Source organism: Pectinophora gossypiella, chromosome 13 (genome assembly GCF_024362695.1).
Source record: "Pectinophora gossypiella chromosome 13, ilPecGoss1.1, whole genome shotgun sequence".
NCBI lineage: Eukaryota > Metazoa > Arthropoda > Insecta > Lepidoptera > Gelechiidae > Pectinophora > Pectinophora gossypiella.
Genome location: NC_065416.1, coordinates 1,330,974 through 1,353,959, shown reverse-complemented (window position 1 = coordinate 1,353,959; position 22,986 = coordinate 1,330,974). Strand labels below are relative to the sequence as shown.

The 22,986-nt window shown below is 38.6% G+C and overlaps 2 protein-coding genes across 4 annotated transcripts in view; one reads left to right on the top strand and one right to left on the bottom strand.

Annotated features, from left to right (window-relative positions):
* Window positions 1-6,463, top strand: part of LOC126371686 (E3 ubiquitin-protein ligase Ubr3) — an 86,469-nt gene extending 80,006 nt beyond the window's left edge. For 2 of the 3 annotated variants that reach the window (XM_050016983.1, XM_050016981.1), the window contains exons 31-35: window positions 626-877; window positions 1,319-1,537; window positions 2,167-2,306; window positions 3,489-3,621; window positions 4,022-6,463. In XM_050016983.1, coding sequence (XP_049872940.1) covers window positions 626-877; window positions 1,319-1,537; window positions 2,167-2,306; window positions 3,489-3,606 — 729 coding nt within the window. In that variant the 3' untranslated portion in view covers window positions 3,607-3,621; window positions 4,022-6,463. The remainder of the gene's footprint in view (window positions 1-625; window positions 878-1,318; window positions 1,538-2,166; window positions 2,307-3,488; window positions 3,622-4,021) is intronic. The other variant, XM_050016982.1, reaches the window with a different exon arrangement.
* Window positions 6,464-7,387: 924 nt separating this feature from the next.
* On the bottom strand, window positions 7,388-21,788 carry LOC126371759 (forkhead box protein I1-like). Its single transcript, XM_050017115.1, has 6 exons — window positions 21,212-21,788; window positions 18,810-18,933; window positions 17,628-17,774; window positions 16,933-17,110; window positions 16,128-16,202; window positions 7,388-14,990 (listed from the first exon to the last, which is right to left on the bottom strand). Exons 1-6 carry the CDS (start codon window positions 21,403-21,405, stop codon window positions 14,800-14,802), a joined length of 909 nt encoding a protein of 302 aa, XP_049873072.1. The 5' UTR covers window positions 21,406-21,788; the 3' UTR covers window positions 7,388-14,799.
* Between the last annotated feature and the right edge of the window lie 1,198 nt (window positions 21,789-22,986).

Below are 22,986 nucleotides of genomic sequence, written 5' to 3'. Positions count from 1 at the left end.
CGTCTTCGAAATATCGCGTTAGCAGTATCAAAAGCAACACATTGTTTGAATATTACGTGCATTTGTGTAGGAGAATTACTTTCTAGAGTGAACAAAGGGAGGAACGAAGGCAATGAGAAGAGGTATACTTGTCATACATGGTATCATTACCCAGGCCACTTTTCCACAATGATTTCTTTAGAATTGCCTGTCGAATTTTGTTGAAGAACTTTGTCCGGAGTATGGAAGTTCCGATCTCCTCAGTCTGTATCTATCCACTGCTGGGTAAAGGCACACTTTGGAACTCAGAACTGCCTCTCAGAACTCAGAACCGGACACTTCATACGAAACACCTCATTTCACACAGACACTACACATTGACGTCATTGTACATGCGCATCTGTCTGTGTGTGACATCTGACGCCCATTCTATTGAAGACTAAAGTAAGACCGAGGGTGGTGAAGTAAATCTAGCTCAGCCGCTGGTGGGGAGCGTAGAGTTGCCGTTCTATACGTAGTATTATTCCTTATTCTATCGAATAGGTCTCCTCACTTTCACGTCATCCTTTCCGATCCTGTTGCACGTGTCACGATCTCATCCACTGTTATTGTATGAAATACGATGAATGTCAACATGTGTTTCCAGCTGCAAGAGCTGCTGCTGCCGTTCGTGCGCATCGCGGCGCTGCTGCGGCACCACCTGTACGGCGGCGCGCTGCCAGAGGTGGTGTCCCCGCGCTCGGAGTTCGTGCGGCTGGCGTACTACCTGGAGCTGGTGACGGACGGCATGGAGTGGGGCTCGTGGTCGGCCGCCTGCGCGCTGCCGCCGCGGGCCGAGCTGGCGGCGCGCGCCTGGGCGCGCGAGCTGGGCCACGCCGCGCACCGCGGCCAGCTGGTGGTCAGTACACGGCGACACCTTTCCTCCACACGTTTCGTCGAGTTTTCGAACCCTCATAACATCTTATAACGAAATACTCTAGAGAAACCGTAGCAGCCCAGTTGGAAATACGCTTGACTCTGACCAACACACAGAATAAACCGATTCAATGATTCTATTTATTTATTTATTTAAATCAGGCAACATTGCCCATACAATAGGACCCAACTAGTTGACCAGCTGTTTCCGCCTATTACCAACAGATGGCGCGCACTGCCATGTAGTCCTAGAACGCGCTAACGGATCGTCAATTCCTAGTCACACTACCAACTAGTGACTATGCTCAGTTCGGTACTCCGAAAACATCATTTAACGGCAGATCACCTTCGCCGCTAAAATGCTGGCACTTCTTGCATTATACTGGTCGTGTGTATTTGTGACATGAACCCTCTACCCTTCCAGGTCCGCCGCCTCCTCCGCTCGCTGCACGTGGAGTGGTCCCAGCCGGCGCTGCTGGCGCTGCCCCGCGACTACGACCGCCTGTTCACGTACTACCACGAGCGCGTGTGCCTCCAATGCGGCGCCGTGCCCAAGGAGGCCTCCGTGTGCCTGCTGTGCGGCACCCTCGTGTGCCTCAAGCAGCCCTGCTGCCGGCAGCACCAGGTGGCCGAGGCTGTTCAGGTATACTATCATGCTGTTTTGGTCTCAGACAATGTGGGGGGGGCTTTGTGCGCGAGTTCAGATGGATGGATTGACATCATTCCGCCAGCAAATGTAGAAACAAGCGGCAGAGAAAAGGGATAGACAAGTAAGTTTGCCGTTACAAAATTACGTCATCATTCTTGATCATGGCACTTGCAATAGTGTTGAAATATCAGGAGTCTCATGTCTCCGATAATAACGCGGTAAAAACCCGGTGTAATGTGTTTTAATAATGTGTTTGTTATAATGGAAGAGCGGGGGCATGTTCACACACGTTGTACAATATAACGCACATATATCGCGACAGCGCTTTACGTAAAATTGTATTGTACTTAATCATAATTTAGTTTAGTCTACGTTTATACGTGCTCCTTGCAAGAACTCTGTACCTTGGTTTTTATATCAATAAATATATCGTAAAATCGGTGTTTCTATCAAGATTACTCATCCATCAGATAATCAACCATCAAGTGTGTTTGTGTGATTTGTGAAACCTACATCAACGGCGAATAGACCATACAGACATACACACACTTTAACTTTAAAAAAAAATAACATTTAAGCAATGACGGTAAAAAATCATTAAAAAACCTTTTAACACGTTTCAGCACGCTATGGAATGCGGTGGCGGTACGGGCATCTTCTTAGTGGTCACCTCTACGTACATTATCGTCATCCGCGGCCGCCGCGCCTGCCTGTGGGGCTCGCTCTACCTCGACGACTACGACGAAGAGGACCGGGACCTCAAGTATGTATATACAGACCAAATAACATTATTAGTGATCTCGCAACGCACACGAGAGAAGATATCGCCACTGGAAATGCAAAGTTATCTAAGCGCCTAAATATCCTAAAATAGTCGTCCATATTATGATATCAGGGATGTTATGGATGTGAAAATTCGGATACGGATTGGATACGGATTTAAGAATGATTATTTATTATACCGGATACGGTTACGGATAATGAATTATTTTGGATTATCCGTTAGTTTCGGATAATTTCGCTTACGGATATTTTTTTTTAAGGAATTTCAAAAATAAAATACAATTAGGTAATGAAGTGGTTTTATTTATAACGATAAAAAATACAAAAGAAAAAAAAAACAAACAATGCGTGCGACTTGTGTGTCGGCACTGGCAGCGGCCTGCCGATCTAAACAACTTGTCTCAATTAGGCTCCGCCCCTATCCGATATTATCCGAAACTTTTATTTCGGATTCGGTTACGGATCTAACATCCCGGTATGATATGTATTGCTCGACATAGAAAATGAAATAATGTAATCTTACTTTGACGTCATCTAAATTAGATATATGGGTAAAATGTTGTCAGCACCCATTATCCCGTTTTTTCACAGGGTCAGGGTAAGCACCTAACCTGAAGATTTGACAGGTCCGGTTTTTACAGAAGCAAAAAAATGAATGGATGGAGTGGAAGAATGGGTAAAAAGATATGATAAAAAATGCCCTAAATCTACCATATTTCTTTCTTTCTTTCAAAATTATGAACGTGTAGCGGACCCAACTAGTTGGCCACCTAGTTCCGCTCACATACAACAGATGGCGCCACTGCAGTCTTCAAGCGGTCGTGAAACGCGGTATCGAAGTTTACACGGCAAGACGCATATATACAACTTCCAACACAACACTGTTGGATCGTCGATCCCTAGTCACACTACCAACTTGTGGCTAGCGGGGTACTATGCTCTGTTCGGTACCCCGAAAACGTCCTTTGGCGGCAGCACACCCTTGCCGCCAAATACGATTCCTGGTTGGATCAATTTGAACAATGGAATTGACTAAATTGATTTGGTTAGGTTCCAATCCAACCAACTCGCAATCGAGTTGACCCGTTCCAAACTTCATTAACAATAGGAGTGTAAAGTATATAAATGTACATATATGCAACAATAGTGTGTTTGTTTGTAGACGCGGCAAGCCCCTGTACCTGAGCCAGGACCGGCTGGAGCTGCTGCAGGCGCAGTGGCTGGCGCACCGCTTCGACCACACCAAGCGCACCTGGGTGTGGCACCGGGACTCGCTCTGAGCGCCGCCGACGTGAGTGAGTACAGTACACGCACACACATTAGTGTACAGTGTGCTCCAGTGGTTGAGCTTTAGGCTCGCGATCCGGAGGTCCCGGGTTCGAATTGCGGTGGGGACCCCTAGTTTGGTTAAGACCACCAGATTGTCCGAATTTTAGATGATCCGTGCTTCGGAAAGTACATTAAGTCGTTATTTCTACTTGCTGATATAAGTAAGTAGTAAACATGAGCCATGTCAGTGGCCTTTGGCGTCTCAATCATAGCCCTGACACCAGGGTTGATGAGGGTCGATGAGTTATCAATTTATCGTAAGTGCAGTTTTCACTAACGCAGTTGGCTCGACCATCACATACAACGATACGGCTCACCTTACCACGTTGGTCTAACAAGTTGGATAATACTTTATTTCTGTTTCAGGCTATCACACTGGATAGTGATCAAGAATTTGAATAGACATCAACTTTGGGGGTTCACCAATTATAAAAGTAACAAATAGAATAAACAAATTTTAGTTACTACACAATACATACATAAATATATGATTACTGACACGAAATCAGCATATTAAGGGGTTGAAGGCCACATTAAATCAATTTATCTAAACAAGCTATATTTATAATTATACATTTATATAATAGTAAGTGTGCAATTCCAACAAATGTAACATAGCAATATTCTTCTTTTAAATGAATTGCTTCAATGTGGCCTTTATAAACCCCCCAGACATACTAATACCCACATTTAATAACAATTATTTTTATAAATCTCGTGATATTATTTAAAAATGCCACTAATTTCTTGTTACAATAAACTCGATTATTGTTTTCCTCGACATGCAATAACATTTTTGTTATTATGTTCCCTTGTATTATACATGTATTAACATAAAATATATTTTTTCTGCGATATTTATTTGTCCGCGCCAACGCTATTTTTTCCTTTCTCTAACGATGTTAAACTATATGGCCTCGCCGCATCAGACTTATCTATGCATCTATCCTTTTCTGTCACTCAGAGCATAAAGAGCGGGAGTCCGATCGCTTCGTTGTTCCGCCGCGTGCCTTGTCTCGCTCTAACAAATGACAATTCTGCGGTAAACCATAGGAAAGTGTAAAAATGTTGTTCAACTCTTAAACTACCTTTATGTCTTGCCTAGTGTATATTATAATGGTGCCTATGCGTGCGGACACAAACTTAACCGACTTTCAGTGTGACAGCTCATAAACTATAGCTGTCCTTCACTTACAATACGTGCAAGAAAGTGATGTACCTAGTTTTAGTCAAAATTAAGTTGGTGGCTGCCCGAATCGACACCATTGTATGCCCAAATTGTTGGTGGTATTAGAAATGTTATGCTCAGACGATTTCAAAATTATTTGATCTCTCAAAAACTGGATGTTATCAGTTTAATCTTGCTTTGAGACAAATTGTACAGTTTTTTTTTATTTATAACTTTGTTTTTAAGGGTGCAGTCCTCCCTTTACTACCAGACGATGTTCTATCGTCAACTTTGGTAACTAGTTTTCGACTCGGACACAGGCTGCTGGCGCACTAGTGTTAGCATTCGGAATGGACCCTAGGTGACGTAGGTGTGGGCCGCGCCCTGTGCCCGACATTGTATATAGCCGTCAATTAGACACGTCCGATGGGTGTTGTTAGGGCTGTGAATGTGTAAATTTTACTTACTTCCTCTGTTAACACGGTTGACGATGAATTTTTAGATTTAAAATATTAAATTATTATTTTATTTTTTTCCATATTTTTATATAGGATACAAGCTATTACGATGATACTAGCTAGTAGTCGCTTGCGAGCCAAACCAAATACCGAGGTAAAGTTTGACACACTACATCGGTCGCGTCACCGTTCGATGTGAGTCAACCTTTATATTGCGAACAGCTTACCGCTTGGATCAGAGTCACAAGCTGCTTACAAATTATACCATAAATATAACGAAGTTATGGTATATAGTTTAAGATCTGATAAATAATATTGTGCAATTTGGAGGCCTTCATTATATACATTGGTTTTCGTTTGTATAGTAATATTGTTCTAATTTGATACCCACGGGATGATGGGAAGAGTAAATGAAAATTACAGTAAATGCAAGTATACGAACATTTTCTGTCTTTGTTTGCGATCGTCCCTTTGTCTCTTAACAGTTGTCAATAAAAGTACACATTCAGGTTTAGAATGTCGAATTCTTAATAATTATACTTAGGTATGTACGTAGTTGTTACTAAATTTTGTAGTTTGAAAGGTATTACTTGTGTTAGAGGATAGTGTTTGGTTTTCTTATGTATTTGCAACGAACGAACCTACAATACTTGTTGATCCCGTCATAGATATGCTAGATTACCTGGATTGCTGTTATTTGAGACGCATTGCAATCTGACACGAGTTGTTAAACTGTGAACAAAAATCTGTTTATTCATCTAAATGTTAAAGTTTATTTTTCTATACCCTATTTAACGTAGCATGATTAGTGATATATCTCTCATCTCTCGTACTTAACTGAATACTTTCAAGCGCGGATCAGACATCTCTCGTCTCTTTCGCACTAGGCGATGTGCATATCTCTGTCCTGTTCTAATCATGCTACTTCATAGGGTATGTTATGTTTAGTGTGTAAATTAATGGTTTCTCTACAACTCATTGTTAATCGCGGTTCGATATTATTTCTTGTGAAGAAAATTGCAAGACGCTTGTTCAATATAATTTGGAGCAGTTGACGGATATTGTATAGATTGATCGTGTACAGTGCCGCCGGAGTGCCCTCGCAGAGCAGAATGACGCCTATTGTTAACATTGTATGTATTGTTCTTGTATATATTCAATCATTAAAGTTGTTGATATTTCTATTCGGTTTTTATTGAAGCAATCTATACAAACGTTCTGTCCTTTTCACCCGAACATTTTTTTACGTAGTATATTATTGTTATATATAATCGTTCCTTTTTTATCTTTCAGGTGTAGTACAACCATAAGATTCTGATAATCACAATTTCGTCATCCTTCTGTCCTTACCCCACTCTAAGTGGGCTCGGCATAACATGCCATCTCTTCCTTTCATTTATGTAGTAGTCATATCGGTACTCACACCTTTCAAACACATCCACACTTTTTATACCGCTATATCGATCCACATTCGTACTCATAACTTCTTAGTTATATGTATGCCTTTCATCCCACCTCATTACGTGATACTATCACAGATTGCGAGAGAAGAGATTAGACAGATTCTCATTTTGACATCATAGTCTACATTTGACAGATTCTTCGTTGGACAGATGTTGTTTGACAATTTTTTACGCTTGACAGATTTTACGTTTGACACATTTTAAGTTTGACAGACTACTTTTGTCGGATTCTACGTTTGATAGATTCTACATTATGATGTCAAAAGTAGAATCTGTCAAAAGGCGACTAAACGGAGAGTAGAAATAAAAATCTCACTTTTGTTAAAAGTTTATATTGTACATCAACTATGATTTGTTTAGAGGTAGAACATCCTACTCTTAAATTAAACGGCTAACGTGATTACAGTAAAATATTAATTCCGAATCCATCGCCGTGTCTCATCGATTCATAGGCGGAGTGAGTAACCAAACAACGCAATACACATTATGCGTTTGTAAAAAATATTTCAATACTACATTGAAATATCGAGTTTTAGATGCCTCAATTATCCACATTAGATACAGAATATAAGTTGACTTATTGTTTGTTCGGACTGAAAGTATGTAGAGAGCTTAAATATATATATATTTTTTATAAATGTCTTAAGTGTCAGTTGTCTTACCAACAATAATTTCATACTTCAATTGAGGCACCTAACGGAAAATTAAATTGTTAAGTTCCATTTTCCATCAAAAATAAATGGTTTATCACAGAAAATAATAAATACTACCAAAATAATCAAGATGGCAACTAAATTACGCACCACGTTACAATTTCTTATTCAAAGTTAGACAAAAAATAAAATTACAAATAAAAAATATAAGTATCGTCATAAATACTGAAATAATCATTGTAAAATAAAGTTTTTTTTATTTTTTACTTTGTTAAAAATATCTTAATATGCTCGACTATGTTAAGGAATGTAATTTTGAACCAATATACACGATTATTTTCATATACAAAATACATGCTCTCTAAATCTGATTCGTTTAATATTAGGACATTCCACTCTGTGTGGCGATGTCTTTACAATACGATAGAATGGCTGAAATACACCAATCATATAAAACATAGACCCATGATTGCACTGAATCTCTAAACTTGTAGCAGAATACAACGGTTTATATTATACATCAATGCAAAATCGGACAATGGCCCCGATTCCTGCAGACACCTAATTTTATTTTAAGTTATACCCGTCATTTTCTTATTCGCTGAAAAAGAAAGGGACGGATAGTTGACAAATGTTAATTTTAAAAATGAAAGAATAACCCGGGCCAATAAAATAGGCATCTCGCACATATGCCATCCGTTTGACGTGTGCTGTCAACTTAATTCTGCCGGGTATTTGCCAATATAAAATATTGGAAGGGTTCTTTTTAATTTCCATTTTGTTTATGTTGTACGTTACATGACTTTACGTTCAACCTGCTATAAACATAGAGATCCAGTGACGCGTATACTGTACGACAGATAAAATAACTTTTATCTATACAAAATTAACAATTCACACGAGAAATAAAGTAGCGAGTGAATTGACATGTACTTATATACGATCTGTACTTTAAATTAACGAGTAAAAACGTCGATTCCAAACAATAGCTTACTATATACACACAACTAACATTATGAAGAATATACCTTCTAAAAATTCTGAACACATTCTTTTAATAAGATATGGGATTTTTACATTCTAACGTCCAATTTAATACGATCGGCCACCCTATTATTTATGGCACAAAAAATACGTAATTTGCACCTTAATAATTAACTAAAACGATTATTAATACTAATAAAATGATAAGATTACATACAATAATATATCGAAGTTTAGGCAAGCGAACCTAAGGTAGGGTTTTACTTATACCAATATATATAGGCCGATGTTCCACGATTCTAACAAGCATTTTACGTATATAAGTGCGACTTTATATTCAATACATCTATTCTTTTTTTTTTAAATAATAAATTCGTATCAACTAATTCATATTTTTACCTAAACATTACCAACTAAACGTAACTGAATCGATTGTATACATATGCACAGTTATTATTATTAGCACGCTAGTATTAATAATAATTATTAATATTTTTAATTATAATTATACTGGTCGTTCTGAGATCTGTTCGTCACCAATCTGGCTCCAATACTGTAGCATTTCCTCTAAAATATATAATTATTTAATTTATTAATGTGTCACTTTTATTAAATTATATAATTTATTAATGCATAATTTCATTAAATTATTATTTTATTAAAAAATCAATAAGTACTACTGCAACTGTACGGTGATAAGACGATCAGTCCATTGACTATTAATGGTCCTACATGACAAATGTTACAAAGGACATCAAAATAATTCATGAATAAATAGTACTACAGATTGAAAATAAAGCAAAATTTAATAAAAATAACACAATTTTCTCTTCCGTTAATTATGTAATTTACCAAATCCACACTCTACGGGGACACTATCTTTCCAAATCCAACATCAACCATTAGTTTTAATAACAACTTTTTGCATCTGTGGTCCTTGTTTACTGGCAAACAGGGCTTGTTTAAAACACGCTGAATGCTTCGATAAATATGTATATTGTATATTAATTTCTAGATCATTGTCTAGAAAATAAGTCTTGATACAGCACAATTAGGGTAGTGGACAAATATTAAAGTTCCAAAATAAAATATACAAAAAATTGAAAGCGAAATGTGAAAACAATCGAAATCCGTTGAAAAATAAAACAGAGCCATCCGAAATCAAAGGAGTTGAAGACAGTGGTGGCCCTAATAACGAAGTGTACCTTCGCACCGGGCACCGAAATCGGAGGGTGGGGGGGCGTCAAAACCGACCAAGACTGGTTCACCCTGGCCGCAAACTAACTTCATCGGGTTAGATTGCTCATACCGGTTGGCCGTAAACAACACTTATTTTAAGGGGCTGAAGGGGTGCCACTTTGAGGTCCCGCAACACCTACATATTTTGCTAGGACCCTAGGACCGTCACTGGTTGAAGGGAGACAGCAATAGGAACGCGTGACGTCACATATTCCCAATACAATCAGCTACATACAAATGCTGTTTTGCTAGAACGAGACGGAGCATTCCCCACCATTGACTTTAACTAACATATCTCCGGCATTGCTAAGCCTTGTAGGATTGTCTCAATGCGATATTCCGCTTTGTTTCAGGTTGTCTTTCGGCAATATACTACTTTAGAAACAAGTATTGGTAACTACAAATCTTTGTCATGCATGATAAAGAATTGAGTCGCCATTTGCAAGACTCGAGATATACATAAGATATATAACATAAAGTCGCTCTGGTAAGCGATGGGTGATCCGGATATAAGTTAACTGGTTGGCTAATATGAATTGCATGGTATAAGAAAACCAAATATGCTCAATCCTATGACAAGCCGCCATTGCTAGCCGTTTTTTTTTTTGGAAAGGGTTTAACGGCTCTAGCCTAGTAGCCTTTTAAGCCTGTCATTAATTAAGCATACTAGTTTTTATCGTTAGTTTTATCGTTTGACGTTTTGTTCAAAAATTAGGCAGAGTAACGTATGACGTGTTACCATTAAATTGGTATTTCCAACATTCCAAGGACGTCAATTTTATTATTGTAAATAAAGTGAATTGCTAATGTATTTAAATTACTATCACTTGTCATATGTATAAAAATCATGAAAATGTAAGTAAATATTTTACTAAAAGTTCTAAATTGCCTTGCAAAGTAAATTAAAAACATTGGTCGTGGGTAATTTATTTTTTACGAAATGACAACGCGGGGTGTGATGACGTCAGCTGGGCTGACTGTGAAATGTTAGCTGTCACTTTTGAGCATACCTGGTTTTCTTATACCATGAATAGCACTTTTGTATTGTAAATACGCATTATATACGCGTCTTAAATCCGTTATCAGCCCTCGCGGCACGGCGACCGGCGTAAATTATATCAAGGGCTTTGACCAATAGCCGTATGACGTATATCCACGTAGATAGCATTCGTGCGTCTATTGGCTGCAACCTTCGATATAATTTGTCTGCCACGCAGAACTTAATGAAATAGTCCATCATATGGTCGCTGACATCGCTAATTGACGTATCTGTAATTTTAGCTAATCTAATCCTTTAGTTATTGTCAATGAGACACAAATTATTTTAGCAAAATATTGCAGATACGTCATTATTTGAAATCAGCCACGATATATAACAGTCGTTATTTAATATAAATTATGTTTTTACTTTATTCCGAGCCCTGTTCACGCAGAATATAATAGTTTACATCTAAATAGAGGTAACTACGCCTAGTCTATAAAACTATTGATTTTTTCTTGGCAGATATGTTACTGACACTGATAATTACATTTCCCATTACTTCGTTAAGTTACAAAATTATTATGATTTATTTGTTATTTGTATAAAGACAACAATCATGCACAGTGTGAAGTCTCCAAACATTCTGATAAGAATACGAATGCATTGACAGATTATGATAACACCTCTCATAGATACATACACGCAACTCGCGCCGGTAATCCTTATAGGGTTGAGCAGGCCCCGCAATACATCAAAATAACTAGCAACCAGGCGGATTATAAAGGCCACATCGAAGCAATTTGCGACATTTGCGCATATAAAAGTAATTGCGCAATGCACACAAATGAGAAATTGCAATATTGCTTTTTGAGATGAATTGCTGCGATCTGGTCTTTTTAACACCCCTGATCTCTCCCCGGACATTATACAAAAACCTTGATCTTACTATGTGCCACCTAACGCGTAAGTGAGACAGACAGACCGCGCGCGCTTCCTTACTCCTAAACGGCGTTCGACCATAGACTAAAGTATAAGTGACTCTTTCTCGCCTCGACATACGTCACCCGTCACAGTGCTGCACAGAAAGAGACAGACGATCTCTGTCGCGGCGAGAAAGAGTCGCGTGCTTACGGTGCTAGACCCGCTAGGGGTGAGGGAAATCTAACTCGGCACCAATACGAATTGGTACGGGGCGTAGTGTCTGTTCTATACGTAGTATTATTCTTTATTCTATGGCCTGACTTAGAATTGAAGTCTCAATTTGCATTATGCTTCTTCATATTCATAAACATCTTATGACCCCTATAGGCATTACGGTAGTATTCTGTGCACATACAAGTTTGTAAAACTCTTTCGATCGAAATGCATTCATGTTCAACTTTGAACACACAAGTCATACGCTTCTTTGGAGCGAATAGTTATTATTAACCGACCATTAGTTACCTATTATTGTGATTATCGTTGTAAAACTGGCCACGGCGTAAAATTTACTCGAAAACTGACCATTTTTCTATATAAATTATCAAACGAGATTCATCGACAATAATCGATAAGATATAAACGATTAAAAAAATACTATGAGACTGGCTTTGTAAGAAGTTAAGAGCGCATCAATGCCATTTAAGACTTATTGAATTGAAATATGAAGAAAAAAGTACCTAAAGACGATTCCGTGCTTCAGAAGGCACGTTAAGCCATTGGCTATTAGTCCAAACATCCACCTAGCAGCACGGAGTATGATCCATATCCCCTCTGGTTGATTAAGGCGAGGGAATTGGGACGTATATAGGATATTAATGTTTATTTTTAATATATGGCCAAGATAAAGTATATTTATTTCTTACCTGTATTTTACCTCTGAAACTGAGTCAAAGCCAACTTGGTCCAATATAAAAGTATATCCAACCAAACTTGACTTCAGGTTAGCCAGATTAATTGAATAATTCTAGTTGACAGTTTTCGGATAAGGATTTTATGCCTCTTAAAATATTTTTTCTCGAAAAAGTTTGATATAATAGAAAAAAAAACATATTTTTCGTCATTCATTTCAAATTTCGCGCGAAAACAGTTGGTCACGTGACATTTTTCCAAGTGACGTCACATTTCAATAAACAAAGAAACTTGAAACCTGCCAGATAGTTTTTGTTTTTTATTGTTTTTTGTTATTTGTCCGTAGGACAGGCAAAGGGATCATAGCCCATACAGCCAAGTCATGTGGTTTTTGTTTATTTTGTGATATGGAACGTCACACGAAGCTCAACCACGGCTGCCTGTTTCGGGTCTTGTAATACATAGATAAAAAATCGCATTCCTATTTTTAATAAAAAAAACTTGCCTAATTATCGTGAAAAGATAAACTATCATATCCGACATTTTTTCATATTTTGTTAATCTGTCAACTAGCCAATTTTTATTTTATTATCATTGGAGTTCGCACGACTGTAAATTTCGTGTTTCCGTATTATTATTGGAGGCATTATATCCAATAACTTTGGACACATTAGCTTCGATTTCGCGCGCGTAATACCATGGCGTATTACCTCTAAAATCACCGTCAACATGTCATATAAACGTTTGGTTACGTCTACATATTTTGTCGTACATATTTATACATACTACATCTATAGCTACTGGCGAGTCAACACGGGTGTATATACAAGTATCCCGTACACAGTTACACCAATACTTAGCCGAATAAATGAATAACAACTTTTGATAATTGTATAAAGTTTTAGCTGTAACATCTATGGGCGTACGTAAAAACTCGCGCGGGCGCGTTAGGCAGACCAACTTATGCTCGATAATAGGGTATTTTCCAACTAGTCAAATCAGTTACTTTTTACTAAACATCAAAACACGAATTTACTATGGAATTTATATAAAAAGCACACTGTGTGTCATAGAAAAACGTGATAAAATGTCGGATTTATTATGACGTTCAAGACAGCCATTTAAGACTAAAGTAAGACCCAGAGGGGGTGCGGTCGGCGCCTCATATGATCGGTGCGGGGCGGAGAATTACCGTTCTATGCGTAGTATTATTCTTTATTCTATTTCTGGTTGACGAACAACTTTGTCGAATTATCCAGCACAAATTTCTGTTGCTCGAGTTTACCGTACGCCCAAAGAGTGTACAAAAGGACTAAGCTAAGTTGTATTTTTTTCCTTTCCATCAAAATATATATTATGTCATACAGTGACTGACATTTGGACGCAAAACTACACTCAACTGATTTCACCACGGAAAAAAAATACTCCTAAATTCAATTTTTTTTCATGGTATGTCTATTAATTCAAGAATTTACACATTGGCAGTTTAATAAGCGCAATTTCATGCTGCTTTCTATCGAACTATAATTCTCCAACCACCATTCTTTTGGATGAATGGGACGGACTATGTCTTTTGTCTCTGAACGTCTAACCCAACGTGTCGTGTTTTCTTACTTACACACAATTATTTGATCTGCAAAATTACAATCAACATACAAAACGAGTTATAAAATTACTGCATTCGATTGCTCGTTAATATTATACGTATAGCTGCTTCGAGACAGCATTATTGAATGTGGCGCCATCTGTTGCATGTGGGCGGAACTAGCTGGCCAACTAGTTGGGTCCGCCATACCCTTGGCATTGTTTTTGCTATTTAACTTACATTGGAGACCACACATTAAAGAACGCATACTATAAATATTAGACTCAGAAACAAGTCCCGTACTATACAAACTTTAATTTGTCACGTCAAGAACATAAGTCGCTTTAACAGTAAATATAACCCGAGCGAATTAAATAGTCTTAAGTGAATCATCTATTTAATTCGTAGGAGATATAGGTACGAGTTACCTCTATAATTAAAACACATAATAACGGGTTCTTACCGGGTTCATGGCACTTGCAACAGTGTCGAAATATCGGGAGTCTCGTATCCCCATTTAAACGCGGTAAGAACCCGTTATTATGTGTTTTAATTATGATAATAACCGCGTAAACTTAAAACGAGTTACCTCTATACCGCGATTTTAATTCTCATTTCTTAGTGATTTTACACGCATAGCGGAGTTTAGAGTCTACACGCGGAAAACTGAGCCCACTAACGTAAGTTAGTGAGTTAGAATGTCGTTTTGAGGATGTTTCTTTTAGGACTCGGGAGGTTTGATCTGAGGTGGTTCAGTCGGCGGCCGGGCACGCGAGCTGGTGTTATAAGGCGTCTCCGGGCCAGTAGGGCGGGTAGCGCGGCTCGGGCGGCGGGCCCGGCTCGTCCGCGGGCGGGCAGTCGCAGTCGTCCAGGCGCGCCGCCGTCACCACGAAGTTGCCGTACTCGTCCGTCAGCGACGAGTGCCGCAGCGCCCCGCACACGTGGCGCCGCCCGCCCTCCGCCCACCACCGCTCTGCGGGCAGGCCTCGTGTCACGCATAACATAAACCGACACAGGGCGCTACTGGCCCATGAATCATCCCCCTTAGTTACACAATTGACAACATTTCATTTTTACTAAGGTGCCTTAAATCGAAAACCATTTCGAGATATTTCTATGATTTACACAAAACACATTTTTTCAGATTTTTTAATTCAGTAATAATAGAAATATATTGAAAAATCCACGAGGTCAGAAGAGGAAGGCATAATAAGTTCAGACCTTTACATAAAAATTCTAAAAAAAGTAAATGTCATACATAACATGACACTTTGTTTGCGACTTGTTTTAAATACGCATGCAAAGGTACATTACATTATACTGCCTTCATTCTATCAATGGCAGAATCCAATTTTCAAAAAATATTTTTTGTAACTTCTAGTGGAAAAATCTTGAAAAGAAAAAATACGTGTCTTCTATTTAAACAAGTACTTTCGAAATAGCACAAAAAAACCACGGCTTAAAAATTTGAAATGTTGTCAATTAGCTCGACCATTATAGGTGGCGATTCGGCTCGCCACCTACGTTGGTCTAACAGAAAGCTCAGTGGTGTGGGTACTTAGTTCATCTTGCTATGGATGTATCTCTGGTCTTCTCAATTGAGACAGGGGTGAGCTTATGGTATGTTGTACGTTCCACTGCTGGGCACAGCCTCCCCTCAATCAAACAGACAGGGTATCCACCATCCACTGCTGATGCATGGTGGCGTACGCTCCATACCCTCTTGAGGTGACTGAGGCCTATTGTGCAGCAGTGGCTTCCTATCATCATATAATAATCAATAGCCTTCATTTCAGTCAATTTTACAAATCCTCCTCCATTTTTTCTCTAAGCTCTCATACCATATCAACTGCCAATATTGTGCTTCAATTCCAAGTTCCAATAGACTACTCTGGGCGCCATCCCACTAGCGTCAGACAGAGTACTGCGGGGCGGAAGGCAAGAGGGAAACCACTGCCCTATTTTTCCCTAAAAAAGTAGCATGGAAAATGCTGCACCGACAAGAGGGTGGCTCTTAAATTTATGATCATGAATTCCAAGTTCAAAGAAAACAATGAAATACAAATTCCGACTGTTACATCATCCTAATTACAAAGTTTGGTTTGTTTACCTCTACTTATGTCGACATCAGTCATTAGCTCCTCATTCATGAGGGCTGTCAGTGCATCGTCTGTGTGCTTTGAGTCTGAAACAAATATATTTTCTTAGATATACCATATCGTATAATAAAAACATCATAGAAGAGAAGATAACAGGAAAGGGAGGAAGGGAAAGACCAAGAAGAGAAGGAACAAATTAAAGAGAAGGCGAACGTCGTGTCTTATAAGGAAGTTATTGGCCCCGATTCCTTCTGACACCTCCTAATTTTACTTTAAGTTTTACCTGTCATTTTGTTATCCGCCGAAAAGGAAAGGGACGGGTAATCTAGTAAAATGTATTCTGTATCGAAAGTTATCTGGAAGAGATCGCTTTTAACGATATGGCCGCAAAAAAGATAGCAGCAGCAACAACGGCAAAAAATGGGCAACCACTTTTAGTTTTTCTTTGTACTTTGGTGTTGAAAAGGCGCATGTAAAAGTAAGTGCGCAATGTAAACAACTGTCAAATAGCAATATTGCTTTTCTAGATGAATTGCTTTGATGTAGCCTTTTTAACCCCCCCTGTTCTGTGATAGTGTGTGCAATAAAGTGATTATTCATTTATTTTTTATAATAAAAGAGAGAAATAAATGAAAGTAAAAAATTGAAAGTATTTTTTTTTTCTCTTTTTAATTGGTGTTTTTTTTTTGTCTGTGTGTAATGTAATTATGTTGTCTAGTATGTCTCTTGTATCATCGCATCGCACATTGGGCATCGCCTGAAACAAATGCTTTTTATTTTATTTTTGATTGATTGACAGATAGAGTTATGGCATACCCGTCTCCTCCTTGACCACCACCTCCTCCTTGAGCGGCAGCGGCGTGGTGGGCGTGGTGGGTGTGGTGGGCGTGGACTCGGTGGGCGTGGCGGGCGGCGTGGGCGCGCACGCGTCGGGGGCGGCGCCCGCCTCGCCCGAGCTGCTGTTGCTGGAGCACTCGGGGCTGTACGGCGCCATCTGCCGGGGGGGGACATTGAACAATACACAGTACTTACAGCGGAGATGCACAGAAACCACGCCGATATTCTCATATATGCTTTCGTTGTTACCCCACTACATAAACATGTCCACCAGGTGTGTACCACCAGGTGATATTGTGGTCAAACGAGAGCCTCATCATCTCCCTAGCATTATCCCGTTTTTCACAAGGTCTACTTACCTAACCCGAAGATTTGACAGGTCCGGTTTTTTACAGAAGCGACTGCCTGTCTGACCTTTCAACCCGCGAAAGGAAAACCATACCTCCGAAAATGCATTTCTCGGGAATGTGGGTTTCCTCACGATGATTTCCATCACCGCTGAGCACGTGATAATCATTTATGACTTTGACAATCATTGGTTTAGGCCTGTGATTGATTCGTACCTGCGACCTCAAAATGAAAGGTAACCGTTCTACCAACTGGGCTGCCACGGAGCCTATGTTATTAAAAAGAACATATACATTCGACTGGATTATTTGATACAGTATACCGACCCGCAAACTCCGGCGCCGACGCGGCGTCATCTCCGCCATTTTGTAGCTGCTGTCCATAGCCCAGTAGGAACCCTTGCCGGGGTCGTCTTTGCTGCGAGCCACCTTCATGAAGCACTTGTTCAGAGACAGGTTGTGCCTTATTGAGTTCTGCAAGAGTATAACAAAGTGTCACTGTGGTTTGCGGTTGACCGGCTTGCTTCTCAAACGGGCAGCGCCGGTTCAAACCCCAGTATTGGTCTTTCAACAATGAGTCATTAATTTATGTTAAGTGCAGTTTTTACCAACACAGTTGGCACATTGGTCTAACAGAAAGCTTGGTGAGATGTGGGTACTCAGTTCATCTTGCAATGGATGTACCTTTGCCTACCCCAAATGGAATATAGTTATGAGCTTATGTTAATGCTAGATGCAATTTAGCATGGTTCTGTCATATGATCTAGTAAGCTCTACACTAGTTGGATTTCCCTTTTATATATTTAGATACATATATATGTATTTAGACAGGCGTCGGGAAGTGACGACCCCACCGCCCACTGGTGGCCTATGTCACTAGTGCAGTCAGTCCATGGATGATCCACCATTCTCACACAAGTCCCTATCGGTGATCGAAGGCGAGCAAAGCTGATAGGCTAACGCATCCGGCTTCTACAGGTGGGGCAAGGTAAAGGGGAAATGCCTCAAAGGGCGCACGTCTGGATCCTTTTAGTGACGTGTGGCCAATCTCCTACGGCCTCTGCCTCCTGCCGGTCGTACCGGCTGTCCGGTCCATCGGCACCGGGAGGCTGAGGAGAGAGTGGACTTGTACCAGCGCAACTACTTGTTCACTATAATACACTCACGCGCAGATGACTCCTGCATGTTTATTTAGACATTTAGGAGTCGCCGTCGCCGGACACGGCTTGGATGATGATGATGTATTTAGATTATTTTGTATGAATATTTAGATACATACAATGATTTTAAAATGTCTTAATAAAGGCAAACTAGTTGTGTGTGATGAAAACAAGCATCCCCAGCCCCAGATCCAAGTTTTTTATGGCTGATTCCAGGTAGTGGTTGCCTGGAAGAAATCTCTTCGGAGCAATAAGACCGGCCATTTGTACTGTTGCTAAATATTTGTATGTTTTGTATGCAATAAAGTATATTTGATTTGATTGATTGATTAAAAACATAAATACTCACCATCCACCCTTTGCCAGCTTCCTTGTAGTAAGGGAAGGCATTGCATATGTATGTGTAAATCTCGTTGAGGGTCATTTTGCCGCTTGGAGAGCTGCTGATGGCCAGCCGGATCATACTGGCATAACTGGAAGACATTTATTGTACATTTAACTTTTATCAAGAGAAACATTTATCTAATGGAAAATCACACATGCAGAGACAGTGAAGTTAGAATGGAATGATCACTCAACAGGAAGAAGTGGCAGAAAAAGGCAGAGGCCTTTGCCAAAGTGCCAATGCAGGCTACGAAAAAAAGTTAGAAAAGGTACAGAATTGCCTACTTGACAATTTTCACATAAGTATTTTAAAAATTACAAAAGCTTATTTTATACCTTTTATTTTTTCGAAAAAGCCTGATATAATAGAAAAAAACATATTTTTCTTCTTTAATTTCAAATTTTAGGCGAAAATGGTTGATCATGTGACAACCCAGTGCCCAGTAACCTCTCATTTTAACAAACAAACAAAGTAACAGCAGTATAACTTGAACTTGATCGTTACAACTGTCAAATAGCCATTTAACATCCACCACAGATTATTTAAAATATATTATTATTTGTTGCTTCAATTATTTAAAATATAATAATGATAATAAATAACTAAAACATTTTTTTTCTACAACAAACTTTGACGCACATTATTTTGAGTCAAATTAATTTTATTGACTTTTTAAAAAACACAAACTTTACCATTACCGGCAATTAGCTTAAGAAATAATGACAAAATACAACAACAACTGCCTTTAAAACACAATCTCTGAATGTACATACATACATACATAAACTCACGCCTATTTCCCACCGGGGTAAGCAGAGACTATAGAATTCCATTTGCTTCGATTCTGACACACTTCTCTTGCTTCCTCCACATTCATCAATCGCTTCATACACGCACGCCGGTTCAGAGTAGATCGTATTGAACCTTTTCTAAGGACATCTCCAATTTGGTCATCATAAGTCCTTCTTTCATCATCGTCATCTCTGTATGTGCTTATGTATTTTTATTTGTTCACGCAAATAAATCAATTTGATATGAATATTCACGTAGTGTTAGATAGGAAAGAATCAATCAACTTATATTGACTGATCATCACTATGCTAATGAACATCACAACACTACCTAATATACATTGACCGGTCTTATTCTTACCGTGCATTGAGACTGAAATTATTATCTTATTGAAATATAATCAATAATTGTACTGAACTAGTCTTTCTATTTAATAATGGGTACATGCAAATTTTTGAACATATTTATGACAGGTATACAGGGTGTTAGTGACATCGTAACGAATACTGCGGGGGTTGATTCAGACCATGATTCTGAGTTAAAATCAAGTGGAATTTTCCGTCGCAAAATTCATGATTTTTTTTTAGTTTTTTTTAAATTATTTTCAATTCTATACTTTTGCGATGGAAAATTCCACTTGATATTAACTCAGAATAATCAGATGAATCATCCCTCTCAGTATTCGTTACGATGACACTTACACCCCGTACAAGTACATACGGTAGCCATATAAGTAGGTATGGGTGTTAGTGACACCGTAACGAATACTGAGGGGGATGGTTCAGACCATGATTCTGAGTTGATATCAAGTGGAATTTCGTGTCAAAAAATTCATGAAAATTTTTCTTTTCTTTTTAATTATTTTCCAATCCATACTTTTGCGACGGAAATTTCTACTTGATATCAACTCAGAATCATGGCCTGAACCACCCCTCAAAGTTTTCGTTACGATGTCACTAACACCCTGTATATAAAAATACAGATCTATGAAGTATAAATCATTGCTGAACATTATTATTTATCCTGAATTGAGAGTTACTCTCTGCTGGTTCATTTACTGGAATGGAATATTTAATAATAATTATCATTCTCATAAAAGTAGTTTAACGGGCTGTGTGTATAGATAATTATTTACTAATTACTTCTTAGAAATAAAACAAATCTTGATTATTTATTTTAATCATGATACTTTTAATAGTATTAATTTGAATTATGCTTTGATATAATTAAACAATTTCTTATTATCGTGAGATTAGTGCAACTACCAGAATTGTATCTTATGATGTATTTTAAGTGTTAACTTTACCTAAACCCAAATAAAGTACATAATACATCAAAATAAAAACTAAATTAAGCATTATTATGTGTAGTTTGTATAAAACATGTCAAATTTTCAAGTGGGATTTGGAGCAGTAAACACATCATAAAGGTTTATTTATATTTTTAATACCATAATACAAAATGCAAATGTATTTTTTAGCACCCAACAACATTACTCAGCACAAGAGGTGACCTACAAGATGAGTCACAGTTTAGGAAGGTTCCAAGCTCTATTTGAGGAAAAATGTGTTTACCTGTAGGCTGGCTTCGCATGTTTGATTTTGTTGGTGTTCTCCTTCTGATCAGCTTCCTTGTTGTTGTTTTCCTGCTGCAGGCCCAGCGGCTGCACATCCTCGTACAGGAACCGCGGAATCGGCCCCAGCGGGCTGTGCCGTGGAGGACCCGGGCTGTACGCGGGCAGCCACTCCACGCCTGGAGACTCGCTCATTGTGCCATCCAAGTCCTCCCCTCAACGCCACACTACGCCGCGCCTTCTCATAACAAACACACTTATTCCACCTATCCCCCACGACCCGTACCCACTCGCGTCCTTTGATTCAACAGTGTTGTGGGCGTGGAAATCGCGCGCTACCTTTTATGAAGACGGTCCTCGCAACTCATTGTAGAACATCCAAAGATCCTTGAAATGACGACCAAAAGAAACCACTGCGACTTAACTGATATGCAAAGCCTGATGCAAGAAAAATATAACGTCACTTGATCATGTCAAGAAGAGTAAGTAAAACATAGAAAATAATATAAAAGGCAAAAAGGAAACTAATTTTCTGAAAAATGAAAATTATTATGACATTTGACGCACCTACAACAAGGAAAATGGCGGCGTTCAAACTGTGTTTGCTAAACGTGATTTTATATCTTTACAGCGCGACAGAAAGAGATAGCTTTATACAGTATGCCATGCTACTTCTCTTTTTACAAAAATGTGTTAAGCTATTACGAAACCAATTTATTGTTACTAAAGCAGGCCATACTTGCCGCTACTATTAGTGGGCTAATTGATACGCACGCATGATGCTCATTACTATCGCTCGATTGTTGATTTAAGAGCACGCTAGCATTAATAAATCGACAGTCGTGAGATAGGTACCTTTTGAATTGATATCTTACCATGTAGTATTATACAAGTATACAATTAAAAAGCAAGCCATTAAATAAGCATGTTAATAATGAGTGTATTGTGTAATTCAAAACTCTATCTTGCTACGAGAAAATCTTTATTTCTAGGATATTATGAAAGAACACCAAGTATATAAAAAATATATTTTTTCCCTGGCACTGTTACCCGTTTGAAGTAAACCCTCGATTATGTCATGTTGGTATAAATTGTGAAACTATAAAGAACATAATAACAGGCAAAATTAATAGTCTTAGTACCTGCTATAACTTCTATATTACAACATGCTACCGTGATTAAACTTACTACAATGAGAGACTTTCTAGGCTACTTTCACCAAAAACAATATAGATGGCGTTGTACAGCTTTCACGTGATAATTACCTTTTTTTCATTGTTCGGGTACATAATTATTTTAAAATATAATATAATGGCAGAAGCATATATTGTACAGAAATAATTGTTGCTTGATATTTGGATTACATTATAGAATTATGTTGTTACCTGCCTATATTGCTTCTCTTTATTTTGATCAGAATAATAACGGGTGGAAGATGAAATTGTGGCTGGGTGTAATAAAAAGGGTACTCATTTATACTCAAAAACAAAGATAAGAGATGCATTATGTCTGTTATCCAAGAAATTAGAAGGTTAAACGAAGAAAAATCTGTACAGCGCCATCTATATTGTTTATGAGGAATGTAGCCTGGAAAGTCCTTCATTTAGCACTGATATGTCCAGTTTTCTACAGATAACACACAAGTTATTCCGTTAATGGAAGGTTCCATTAACGGAATAACGCACGACGTCGTCGGGCACATTCCATACATACGATCTAGTCATACCATAAGCTGCTATACTGTACATCTTCGATAACATCAATAATCGGGCCATG